Source organism: Lepidochelys kempii, chromosome 17, assembly GCF_965140265.1.
Source record: "Lepidochelys kempii isolate rLepKem1 chromosome 17, rLepKem1.hap2, whole genome shotgun sequence".
Lineage (NCBI taxonomy): Eukaryota > Metazoa > Chordata > Testudines > Cheloniidae > Lepidochelys > Lepidochelys kempii.
Window position 1 is genome coordinate 10,763,608 of NC_133272.1, and position 13,661 is coordinate 10,777,268.

Consider the following 13,661-nt stretch of genomic DNA (forward strand, 5'->3'; position numbering starts at 1 on the left):
GTTGAGCCTGAGTTCAAACCTTGGGTTTACATTGCAGTGTAGACATACCCTAAGGATTTTACAAAGCTTTTGTGCTAATCTGGGCTCAGATTTGAGCAAACCTGGGGCCAGTTCGTGGTGTTGTATCCAAATCATATGGAACTAGTAGGTTTCACATGGTATCAGTGGGAAACTTGGTGAGTCTCACTTCGAGATTTTTGGGTCTGTTTGAAACCAAACTTAAAGGTAAACTCTGTATCTGAGAGCCCACGTGGGTTAAAACTATAGAAAATGTTTATTTGAACTGTTTTGAAGCAAAATCCCTTGAGAGTTGCCCCTTTCTAATGATGATGTTGCAGCCCTATAGATCTGCACCTCTCTGGTGATGACATTGATTTAGGGTTAAATTCTGGCATTTAATGGTGAGAATGAGGTTGCCCACAAAAAATTGCAGTGACAATATACGCTTAGAGAGTCATTAAATTCTTGTCACAAGCTTCAAGTCAGATTTATGCCTGTGCGCGAGAGGTGGTGTGACCCCTAAAACTACTTAACCATTATAAAAATGCATAGGCAGGTAGTTCATTCTATTTTGGGGTGGAATATCTTATTCGGGTGGTTCATGCAGAGCTGTCAGCATAGTGTGTGAGCCAGGAGACACTTATGAGTTCTAAGTTCACACCCACTTTAGCCCAAAAGAATTCTCTGTGCTGCTGAGAGCTCTCTCAACACTCTCTATAATTTTTCAATTAGTAATTTGGCCCTTTTGAGCTTCAGTGACACAGTCATGATTGCAGGACACTTGAAGAAGCACAAAGGTTATATTTCAGAGTGTGTTTTAATGAGGCGGCCTATTTTTCATCTCATTTTAAAAAAAAAAAAGAGAATAAAACGAGACAAAACAAACCATAGTTGCCAGGAACTGTGCCTCTCCTGTAACAATAAATCTCTCCTCGGTAGGAGGCAGACTTGAAGGAGCGATGTATTTGCAAGCCCCATGCAGGGGAGAAAAAAGGGATGTTGCTTCTTTTACAGCCATATTAGTTAGAACATTCACGAAACAAACTGGAGGGGCTCAACTCAGGCTGTGATTCTCCAGTGACTGTGAAATGCCCCTCCTTCACTGTGAAGAACAGCAATGGCAGTCATTTGACATGGCTGAGGTTTAGGCACTAAACTCCCATTTGATTTTGGACACTTAACTCTCTTGGGTCTTTGGGAAATCTCAGCCTCTAGGCAGGAGCTCCACATTAATGCCATTTTTAAAAGCGGCAATGAAGCGTGTGGGGGAAGATACGTCTATAACCTCACTTGGGTCATTGTCAGCGTATGAACTGGAGACTGTTAATGCTGAAAGTTTGAGTCGCTATTGATTAAACTAAAGGAATAATTCTATTAGCTGAAGTCGGCTCTTCTCCTTTTATGTGGATCAACCATTAGAGGGGGACAAAGACACACACTGTACTACTGTGGGGGCACATGGACGGGGCTAACAGGCAGATATATGTGTGGCTGCCCTGTGTCCAGGTTTTGAATATTTGAGCTGGTTTAGTTGGTATAAAATATGAATAAATGGCCTGTACCATACAGGTTTGAGCCAGCCTAGCTCCATGGAGCTGTGACAATTTATACCTGCTGAGGACCTGCCTCCGGACGTGGGGCGGAACAAAATGTCTCTTCGGAAGAGATCTTGCAACTGGATTCCATTTGTGTTTCCCTGTCACTACTCAGGCAGTTGTGCTGCCATAGAAACCTCTTACTGGGTAGTTAAAAGCATATTCTTCATTTTTGAAGTATCTTGTATGTTGGAGACCGAGTATGTTAGAAGGCATTTTCACCACCTTTTGGTGTAAACCAAGGTCAAAATTATTTTATTCTTGCTTTGTTGTTGTTTGGAAGTTGAGAACGTCCATTGCACAGTTCACTAAGAGGAATGTCTTTGATGAGTGCTCTCCTATTAATGCTATTCATTTAAAAAAACATGCAAACCTTTAAAAAAACCCAAAGGTGCTCCTTATGCTGCCACTTAGGAGGAACCTCTAATTCACCCATTAGTAGAGCGCCAAAATCTCCCATCCAAACAGCCCCGAACTTTTGGGAAGTTAAAATCCAGATTCATTGGAAGAAGGTGGCTTCTCAGCACCTTCCATGATCAGACTTTATGGGCCAAATCTTCTGCTGGTGTAAGTAGTGTATTGAAATTCAGGTGGATTTACTCCAGCTGGGACTGGCCTGAGGACAAATGTGAAGCTGGTCACTAAAAACTTGAGGGTGCTGTTGAAAATTTGGGCCCTTACATTCTATGGAAGTGTCAGTTCAGTTTTTCCCACTGCTCTGGAATTTTTTTGGCCAAAAAATGCAGATTCTGGGTGCATTTTGCAAATTTCTGTCAAATTCACTGGATTATTTCCATCAACCACTGCCCAGGCAAATTCTGAGAATACAGAAATGTTTTGTTTTGCTGTTTTCAAAATGAAATGTTTTGATTTTTCCATTTGCAATGACTTTATGCTTTCAAATTTTATTTCAGTTTTGTTGAAAAAAAAATTAAAGCGTGCAGATGAAGTGATTCATTTTGTTTCCGGCTGAACAAAAGCATTTGATCCGTACCAAAACAAAACGGTTTGCCAAAAAATTGAAGAAAAATTTTGTTCTGGTTTTACCCAAGACATTTGGGTTTTAAATTTTTTTTAAGCCAGTCAATCAAAAAATTAATTATTTGCGCAGCTCGAATGACCTCTAATCTGTTTGGCCCTGACTCTCCCCGGTACTGAGCCACAAACAAGAGCGGCGCTACCTAAATGACCAATAAGAATTTAGAGGTGTGTAGACATGGCAGACTTATTTATCCTGCCAATGGGACGTTACCATTCCAGTCTAAATTGTGCTTCTCCTTAATGCCATTTTTTATCTATGCAACATTTTAGACTCCGGTTCTACAAATTACTGAATTAAATAATTCAAATGGTGTTTTATTCCAGGCATCCCAGATGATAGTGTCTTACGATGAGCATGAGGTTAATAACACATTTAAATTTGGTGTGATTTATCAAGAGTTTAAACAGGTAAGCAACCCCCGTTGTATTGTCATTAAGTATATTCTAGAAAGTAGCTAGGGGGTGTGGTTTTTAAATGCTGTGCAGCCAAACCTTTAGCTGAAGTCAATGGGGACTGACTGTGCTCGGCACCTCTAAACGCTTGTAATTATGTTGTATTGTTTTCATTTGAATAATATGTTTCTTATTACTTGCACATTTTCCTTGCTCGTTCATAAATGATATGGTTCAAAAATAAATGAATATGTAAATCAAACCCCAAGCTAAATTAATTTGAAAATGCATTTTAGTGGCCATGTGTTTTTTAGTCAGACGTATGTTTAGACAGCCAAACAGTTCTATTTTTGTTGGAACACTTAGACTATGGAGATGTGTGTTCACTGAAAATGCTTCCATTAATCTAGGTGCTTAGCATGTGCAATACAGACCGAGATGAATCTTCTCATTTAGCAGATATTATTCTGACAGGCATTTGAATTATATTTCATCGTATTGTGTGTTGAATAACTAATGCAAAGATCATAATTACAGTCCCTTTCTTATGAAATATACCAAAGGGGAGATGATTGAGACTCCAATGTTCCAATAGCATATAGAAGACCAAATTAAGAATCAGGGCCCCATTCTAGTAGTCACTCTATAGACAAGTAACAAAGAAGTAAGGCTCAGATCCTCAAATGTATGTAGGCACCTAACTCCCATTGATTTTAATGGGAGTTAAGCACCTAAACCTTTGAGGATCTGGCCTTAGTTCCTGCACCAGGGAGCATATGCTTGAGGTGTCAGAGAGGATGTGACTGGTGGACAAACAGACAAATGGGAAGGAGGGAGCGTGAGGTAACAAAAAGGAAGAGTTTAGCAGAAAAAGTAAAGGCTTATCTTGCTGCTTGCCTAGCTAATGCCGGAAGGGTATCACAACAGAGATAGGTTTGAAGGCATCACAGCAGAGGTAGGTTTTGAGGAGGGTGATACAGTAGCTTTTGGAATTGTGCTTTCCTAAAATCCCCCTGCAGTTGCAACCGAACACGGTGGACTTCTCACTTCCTGACCCGTGCAGCGTTAATACTTCAGTGTGGGAACAAACAACTGTCATGGCCCCCCTGCAAAGGGGATTGCATTTCAATGCTGGGAAAAGTGATTCCTGCACTTGAAGGATGAGGGGCAGTATAAATGTTAGATTGTCCATTAGAAACTTCAGCCAAACTTCAGCAGACTTCACCCCCAGGTCAGATGTTTCTAATCATACCATGGTCTGTTCCTCTGCCTGATACTTCTGTACTACGTGACTCCAGCCAAGTGGCTTTCACCATGCTGTGGAAGTAGAGCATGCATAGAAAAACAGCAGCATAGTTGATTCAGGTTAATTTCTGAAGACAGGCAAGCCTGCTTTTTTGGGGATTCCTTTATAAAGTGGAAGATGAATCAGTGTCCATAGGCTTCCATCAGTGCTGACTGGTTGAGCCAATACGATGTGCGGGCAAATTCATTTTTCTGACTGCCACAAATAGGAGAGAAACAAAGAAAAGTGACTTTTCCATTGTTTCCTGACCTGTGCGTTCACGTATCTGTCTGTTATTGCCACGTGGCTAGTTTTTATTTAAGAGGTTTGTTTTTTGAGAGAGAACTTTTTCAAAAACTGGTTGGAACTGGGAGATTTGTCAGAGCCGATCCTTTCTTGCAAACAGGTTTCGTTTTGATGAATTGAGTTTTTCTGAGGAAAAAATGTTGTGTTGGAAATTTCCCGACAAACTCTAGTTCTGAGGAAAAATACCCAAAGAAATAGAGGCAAAAAAGAGCTCTCATAAGCAGTATAGCTATCGCCTTATGACATCTCCCCACAACCAGCCCAGTTCTCAGAGTCCCATGCATTCATTTCTTTCATTGTCCCTCTTAACAGAGTAATTTCTTCCAGCTCCCGAAGGCTGATACCTGTGGCAGCTTCTCTGCTCAGAGAGAGTATTAACTCTCCCCATACCGTGTCCAGTAGGCACAGCCTACATACCCCACCACAGTATGCTCATGTAAGTTACTTTGCTAGGTGGAGATTGTGCTCCCTGAGCCTGATTCTGATCTGGGTTTACACCAGAGTTACTCCATTGACTGCAGTGGAGTTACCCCTGATTTATGTTGATGAAAGTAATATCAGAATCAGGCCCATCCTGAGTAACAAAGGCCTGACATCTGGGAGTGCTGGTGTCTCAACCTTTATTACACCATCCATCTCTGGTTTTAATGTGTCTTTAAACTTTCAGTTTGGTCCCTGCATCCTTAGAGTGAAAACTAGCCTGAGTTTTTTACTTTACTTGTTGATGTATTTTGCAGACTTTAGAGGAAGAGTTGTTTGGGAATAATGAAGAGAGCTCTGCTTTCAAGAACTTCTTGAGTTTGCTAGGGGAAACCATAACACTCCAGGATTTCAAAGGGTGAGGAAAATAAAGGAAACTGTTTTCTAAATAAATGTAACAAAAGACCCCTTAAGGTGTAAACTCATCCAGTAGCTTAGAAACAGAAGTCACTTCATTGCTGGACTGTGTTGTACAAACCAGAAACAAATGCAACTGTGGCTATTCTTTCAAAACCTGGGGAGCTACTCAAGGGGTCAGAAGGGCAAACAAAAAAAGAGCAGCAAATTTGTTTTCCTTTGTTTTAAAACATCTAGTTTCATTTCAGTCATATATGAAACTAACCCCTTATGGAGAACACACCCAGCATGGTCTCGTGTATTTATCTTAAGTGTGTTGCAAACCTAGAATGAATTTGCAGAACTTGTATGAAGCATATCTGATCATGGTATCAGATGATCATCCCTGTCCTTTTGCTCTGCACCATCATTGCGAAAGGGATGTGAAACTGGCTTCACTTGTAAGGAAGAATCTCCAGATAGTATAAATCTGACATAGCAAGTCTCATGCCACTGGCCCGCAGTACCTGTCATAGGGCATGTCTGGGGGAGAGGGCCTAGTTGGAACACCTCTGCTATCATAATGGCCCCTTGTGTCTAATGGTAGCTGGGTGCACATTAGAGCAGCCCTGAGACTACTCAAGAGGTCAAACCTTCTCCAATAGACTCCTGTTTCCTTCAACAGGAGTTTTGCATGCATAAAGATTGCAGGATCATGCCTCAATGGCTATTCCTAGCGGGTAGATGTCCACATCACACTACCAGAATTGGAATAAATTATCAGCCTTGTTGGCTGTCTCTGCAAGGAAGCTAAAGACTGAGTAGCCCATGGAGACTGAACCCAACCAAACTTCCACTAATTTTTACTACTAGCTTTGTCCTTTTTTTTCTTTTAAGTTTCTGAAACATTCTGATAATTTGTCTTCCCCTTCTGCTTTCACACAGTTTGGGGCTTCCAGGTTTGGCCTGAGACTAGGGCTGGAAATGATTAAATACCCAAAGAAAGGCTGTTTTGTAGGCTTGAAAATTTCAGATAATTTGGGTAAAGATCTGGTGTCAAATGCTTCTCTGAGCTCCAAACCACTGAAAATTAAGCTAACATATATCCTGAGCTCCAGATTACTAATAATTATACTTGCTAAATATATACCAGCTAATTATTTATAACAACAATAACTAACTATATGTGGATACATGAGTTAGTTGTCTATCTCACTAACTAGCTAATTATATATGCATACAGGAGATAGTTGTCTGTATCATTAAATAATTTAACAAGCTATAGCCTTGGGTCAATGTTCTGTTAGTATTTATTCAGTTCTTTCCAACATTTTCTTTTATTTCTAGTTTTCGAGGGGGTCTGGATGTAATGCATGGTCAGACTGGCACCGAGTCTGTGTACACTGTGTTCAGGGACAGAGAGATTATGTTTCATGTCTCCACAAAGTTGCCTTTTACTGAAGGAGATGCACAACAGGTAAGAGAGAGAGCTAACCTTGCTTTAGAGAGAAACTTTTAAACAGAAAGGAAAAGCTAAATATTAGAACCGAAGATGAGTTTGGAATTATTAAATGGACATTGTGTATCTGTAATGAATGAAAAACTGTACTTTCATTTCCAGTAGGCACCTTTTACGTTTGTATGTGCTACCTAGAACAATTTAAACAGTGTGGTTTTATAGTCCCTAAATTCAAGCCCTTTGAGACTGGTATGGTTAAGGAAGTTAAGGCTTTGTCTACATACCGAGCTGTACCCCTTTAACTATGTTCTAGTTAAAATGGCACAAACCCCCTAGTGTGGCTGAAGTTATACTGGTATAAAGGGGCCATATAACAGTATAGCTTATTCCTGAACAGGAAGGGGAATAAGTTATATTGGTATAGGCACCTTTATACAAGTATATCTGTGCCCACATTAGGGGTTGTACCAGTATAATTATTTTGGTAAACCATCATGCCCCCTAACTGATATAGTTAAACTGGTACAATGTGGGTAGATCAGGCCTAAGTGATTTTCCTTTAATATTGAGCAACAGAGATTTAACAAGTGTTGATTTTAATCTACAAATCCCTGCATGTTTTTGACCTAATGTAATTAGCGATGTCACAACTGTCAGTCTTGGGTGCCTAAAGTTTGATACCTAAATCTATAGTTAGGCACTGAAATAGCCGCATTTTCATTGGTGTTGGGAGCAGTGGAGGCTGAGTTTCAAATCAGGCTACTTATTTAGGGGCCTAAATATGATTTAGGGAATTAAATGAATAGATTTTAAGGCCAGAGGGGATGATTATGAACATCTAGTCTGACCTTCTGCATAATAAAGGCTATAGAACCTCACCCAGTAATTTCTATATTTAGCCCATAACTTCTATTTGAGCAATAGCCTCTGAGAAAGATATTCAGTCTTGATTTAAAGACTTCAGGTGACTGAGAACCCACTCTGTCATTAGGTCTAGCTTCGGGCACCCAAGTTTGAAAATTTTGGTCTAAGCAATTGCTCATGCAAAGTGGATATTTGTTTTCAGGAGACATGTGAATGCCTAATTTTAACTATCGAACATTTGCGCTTTCCACTCAGCTCCAGAGAAAGAGACACATTGGTAACGATATAGTGGCAATTATATTTCAAGAAGAAAACACTCCATTTGTCCCAGACATGATTGCTTCAAATTTCCTGCATGCATACATTGTTGTGCAAGTGGAGAGCCCTGAAACAGACAATGAATCCTACAAGGTAAGAGGATTCTGAAAGTTAAACTGCTGAATTTTGGTTCTGCGAGTCCACCTGAGATCTGACAATGGATGTGCAGTTGTCACCCTTAAAAACTTACCAGTTTTAACTTGGATAAATAGATTAGGGCCCCAATGCTGCAAAGACTGTTGAGTGTTTAATTTTATGTACTGTGATTAAGATGACTCACAATACATAAAGCTAACTATGAATGTAAATCTTTGAATCTTGCTATGGGCCCGATCAAAAACCCACTGAAGTCAATGGGAGTATACAGTATCCCCTACTACTTCTTTTATTGACTATAGGAAATATCTTGTATACTGTCAATACTAAGGAAAAGCACTTACTTAATTTAAAGCATATGGAAATTAAGTACATGCTTAAAGTTTAAGCACTTGCTTACTTTCCTCGACCTGAAAAGAGACAGCCATGACAATCAACAATTAATCCTTGCTGCAATAAAGTCATGATTCATTTGAGATATGTCAGTCTGGCATATGCCTCAGATTTATGGACAAATAAATAAGTAGTTCACAAACTATTTACCTTTTTGTGGGCTGTTTACGTATATTTCATATTTGTGTTTATACTGTGTATACACATAAATAGTTGACATAAGAATGGCCATACTGGGTCAGACGAAAGGTCCATCTAGCCCAGTGTCTTGTCTACCAACAGTGGCCAGTGCCAGGTGCCCCAGAGGGAGTGAAGAGAACAGGAGATCAAGTGATCCATCCCCTGTCGTCTAGTCTCAGCTTCTGGCAAACAGAGGCTTGGGACACCATCCCTGCCCATCCTGGCTAATAGCCATTTATGGACCTATCCTCCATGAATGTATCTAGTTCTTTTTTGAACCCTGTTATAGTCTTGACCTTCGCAACATCATATGGCAAGGAGTTCCACATGTTGACTGTGCACTGTGTGAAAAAATACTTCCTTTGGTTTGTTTTAAACCTGCTGCCTATTAATTTCATTTGGTAGCCCCTAGTTCCTGTGATGTGAGAAAGAGTAAATAACAGTAAATTCCTTATTTACTTTCTCCACCCCAGTCATGATTTTATAGACCTCTATCATATTCCCCCTTAGTTGTCTCTTTTCCAAGCTGAAAAGTTCCAGTCTTATTAACCTCTCCTTATACGGCAGCCATTCCACACCCTTAATAATTTTTGTTGCCCTTTTCTGAACCTTTTCCAATTCCAATACATCTTTTTTTAGCGATCAGGTGACCACATCTGCATGCAGTATGCAAGATGTGGGCGTATCATGGATTTATATAGAGGCAATATGATATTTTCTGTCTTCTTATCTATCCCTTTCTTAATGGTTCCCAACATTCTGGTCGCTTTTTTGACTGCCACTGCACATTGAGTGGATGTTTTCAGAGAACTGTCTGCAATGGCAAGGATCCCCCTTGTCTACATGCTTGTTGACTCCCTCAAAGAATTCTAGTAGATTGGTAAGGCATGATTTCCCTTCACAAAAACCATGTTGACTCTTCCCCAACAAATTATGTTCACAAGTTAAGGTACAAAAATATTATATATAACCATTATTATATATTTAAATGTATACAAAAATGTCTAGTACATAAGTGTTTTAACACTAATAGTATACTAATTCTAAGTGGAAGATATTAACTTAGTATGCTATTTAATATTTTAATTTGCAGTAGAACATTTTATAGCCTTCTGTACACAGTGCTCAAATGTACACAGAATAAAAATGTGTGTGTATATATATTTTCTCTGATAACTATGAAGAGAGAATGTAAGGTATCGTTTTTAAAATTGAAAATACATTACTTGAAGCCGTGAACAAAAATAGAACTCATATGAAAACTAATTAAAAGCTACATACAATTAACCATAAAATTAATGTATTTAATGCAGGAATAAATGATTAGCATTGGGAATGGGTATATCTCTAAGGCAAGCGCTGTGATCTAGAGTAACCTTTGCTTAAGCCTTTTGGTAAACTCATGGGCAGTGAGTTCTATGGGCCTGTGGTGCCTGGATACCAGGAATATTCCTGTCCCAGGGGCCCAGCTCCAGCAAAGTTTCCCACCTCCCCCGCCCCACACACACTCCCCCCGCGCTTCCCCTGGCCCGCTCCCCAGTGATTTAAAACAGCCTGGGGGCTCCCGTCACCACCCAGCAGCGCAGTGGGGCTGAGCGGCTTCCTGCGCGCTTGTTCCATGAGGCTGCCGGCAGGTCCTTGCAGCCCGTGTGAGGGGGGTTGTGCCCCTGCTCGCTGCCCCTGCTCACTGTCCCTGCCCCAAATGCCCCTGCGGCCAATGGGAAGCTGCAGGGGCAGTGCCTGGAGATAGCAGCATGAGGAGACCCCCCCCGGCCTGCCCCGCCTAGGAGCCGCTGCTGGCGGGGGTGCCTCAGGTAAGCATCGGACCTACCCCCATCCATTTCCAGAGCCTGCACCCACACCCCCTCCGCAAACACATCCTTTCGGCCCCCAAATTTCCTCCTGCACCCTGCACCCCCTCCCAGAGCCTGCACCCCATACCCCCTCCTGCAGCCCACACCCCCTCCCCCTAACTCCTTCGTGCACTCCCACCCTCCCCTGCACTTTTGTCCCCAGACTCCCTTCCAGAGCCTGCACCACTGCCAAGAGTCTGCACCCAGCATCCAAACTCGTTCCCAGAGCCTGCACTCCAGACCCCCTCCCCCACCCAAACTCCCTCCCAGAGCCCGACTTCTCACCCCTTCTGTACCCAAATTCCCTCCCAGAGCCTGTATCCTGCACCCCTCCTGTACCCCAATCCTCTGCCCCAGCCCAGAGCCTGCACCCCAGACCCCATCCCCCACCAAACTCCCTCCCAGAGCCTGACCACTCTCACTCCTGCACCCAAACTCCCTCTCAGAGCCTGCATCCCCACCCCCTCGTGTACCCCACTTGCCTGAACCCCAGATCCCCTCCCCCACCCAAACTCCCTCCAAGAGCCTTAGGTGGGGAGTTTGCGGGCGGGTTCTGGGTGTTCTGGGCACCACCAAAATTTCTACAAACCTGCCGCCCCTGAGTAAACTTTTGTGCTTGTGAAGGTGATATGACTGGTACGGTTACAATGGAACCTGTGAGTTTTCCATTCAGAGAACAAGAAACATGCAACAAGATTATTACAAAGACATGGCCCATTGCTGGAATTGTGCTGAGACACGGTAGGTCTAGAAAGAGTCCTGAGCCTGTAGCTAGAGTGTTTCATGGAGTCTCTTCCAGAGAAACCCTGGGTGATGTTGGTAGGTCACAGAGGCTGTGTTAGACAATCTGGGAGCTAGAGAGTCCGAACAAACCACAGGATCTATTTATGTCTGGCAGCCTCATTAAAGAATTCACTTTATATTCCTCACAACTAGTTTTGTCGCTTCATACCTCTCAAATACAGAGGGACTTCAGTACCTCTGTTAGGACCTTTCCATTGACTTCACTGAGCTTCAGAGTGGATCCTTGCGGAGAACTGTGTTAGAACTGCTCACGATGGGAACTGCTCAAAAAAGAACCCTGCCATTGCAGCCCTGGTATTTGCTGTGGTGTGGAAGTCAGACAAAATGAGTACAAGTCCCCCCAGTTTTGGCAGTCGATGTCCAGTACTGTTGTGGCCCAACACTTTCATGCCGGTGAACTTACAGGTGAACCCACCCTGCCTGAGAGTGTAAATGATTCACTTTTCATGTCTTCCTAGCCTTCAGGCTCTTAACGGAAGTGTCTAACTATTACAACAACTTCTGCATAGCAAGCAATATAGTTTCATCCCATCCCACCCCACCCGACCCGCTAGGGACTGTCAGTTCCTTTCATTTTCTGCACACGCATCCAAATTGTGATCAAAAGGTCAAAAGGACACTTGCCGTGTGCACTTAGCTGCATGTTCCTGCACGCGTCTCTCTTTACGCTTCTTGGCTAAGCAGATGATTTTCTTTGGCTTTTAACATTGAAGAGTTAAATATATTAGAACTGAAAGGGACATTTTGCAACAGAAGCCAGCCACGCAAATTAAATCATCCGAATGGAAACATAATTTCACAACATTAGGCTCTAGCAGGCTATTCTGCCTCAGTGACTGCAGGTCTGGAAGTAGCAAAGCAGGATTTATTATAGTCTTACTTTCTTTTTTCCCCATTTCCAAAGAGCCCCTTCCAATTTGATGGCAAATCTGCCCTGAAATTTACTAGCATCCATCTTTATGTCCTGTTTAACTCTTCTAACGACCTGGCTGCGTGCCAGAGCTCTGCAGACATCAGTAGCCGGCCAGAGAATTAAAGGGGCAGGTGGTCTATTGACCAAGCAATGTCAACTTACTTGTCAGATGAAGAGCTAAAATTATCAGCCAGCTTGATACATTAGCCTGTTCACACATTTTGAGGGTACAGTGTGTGTTGCTTGTGACCGGGAGCAGACTAGAATCTCGCATAGCCCTCTGCGTGTGTTGATTTAGGGCAGGGGTACGCTAGCAGAGCAGGTGTTAACATTGCGTACCACCGAGACAGGGTTATTATCAATTCTTTATTGTTTGCACTGTGATCACACCGACAGGCCCCAGTCAGGGATCAGGACCTCATTTGTACTGGACTCTGTCCAGGTCTCCGAAGAGTTTACACCCAAAGAATAGGTGATTATGACAAATAGAAGGGGGGTAGGCACAAGGCATCAGTGAGATAACTGTGATTAGTGTAATAAGGCAGTGGGACCTAGGGGACTCAGGAATTAGACCCAGGTCTCCTAGCGATGCCACTGGCCTAAACGCTCTGTTCTATCCAGTGAGTCTTCAGTACAAGTGGAATTCAGTCTCAGAATGGGGATTTGACTTCTGCTTCTTTGTAAGAGGAGTTTATTACTGGTTTCAGAGTAACAGCCGTGTTAGTCTGTATTCGCAAAAAGAAAAGGAGTACTTGTGGCACCTTAGAGACTAACCAATTTATTTGAGCATAAGCTTTCGTGAGCTACAGCTCACTTCATTGGATGCATACAGTATGTGCGCTCGGGTAACTCATATATTCTTGCTTTCTTTTGGTTCTAATAGGTGTCGGTCACTGCCCGGGAAGATGTCCCTTCGTTTGGTCCTTCTCTGCCAAGCCCACCAGTATTTCAAAAAGTAAGAAATGGAAAGCACAATGAAGTAGGTTTTTAAAAAAACAATATCTACCCAAATTGTCTCAGAACGCACTGTTTATTATGTAAAATATAGTAGGATTGAGATCAGAGCTAGAGTAAAACTATAGGGCCAGATCCTCAGCTGGTATAGATCAATCAGTGAGCGAAATGATGCTGAGTTATACTAGCTGATTTGGCTGATACAGGTGCTGGATCTAGGCAATTCAGTGGAACAGTGAATTATTAACCTTTGACCTCTAAGGATCTGGGCAAAATCCTGAGTTGCAAATGAAAACTATTTGGTGGGAGGTTCTCAATGTAGTACAAGCCAACACATAATTTGGCACAATTCTCTGTACAAAAGATGCCAAGGAGCAGAATTCTGCAGCTG

At 42.2% G+C, this 13,661-nt stretch overlaps 1 protein-coding gene across 16 annotated transcripts in view; it reads left to right on the forward strand.

Annotated features, from left to right (window-relative positions):
- The window catches only part of RAP1GAP2 (RAP1 GTPase activating protein 2), a 265,418-nt gene that overhangs the window by 227,184 nt on the left and 24,573 nt on the right, over positions 1 to 13,661 (forward strand). For 13 of the 16 annotated variants that reach the window (XM_073315725.1, XM_073315710.1, XM_073315717.1 and 10 more), the window contains 5 exons: positions 2,961 to 3,044; positions 5,358 to 5,458; positions 6,784 to 6,913; positions 8,015 to 8,170; positions 13,200 to 13,295. In XM_073315725.1, the coding sequence (XP_073171826.1) occupies positions 2,961 to 3,044; positions 5,358 to 5,458; positions 6,784 to 6,913; positions 8,015 to 8,170; positions 13,200 to 13,295 (567 nt within the window). The remainder of the gene's footprint in view (positions 1 to 2,960; positions 3,045 to 5,357; positions 5,459 to 6,783; positions 6,914 to 8,014; positions 8,171 to 13,199; positions 13,296 to 13,661) is intronic. The other 3 variants (XM_073315712.1, XM_073315711.1, XM_073315714.1) reach the window with 1 other exon arrangement.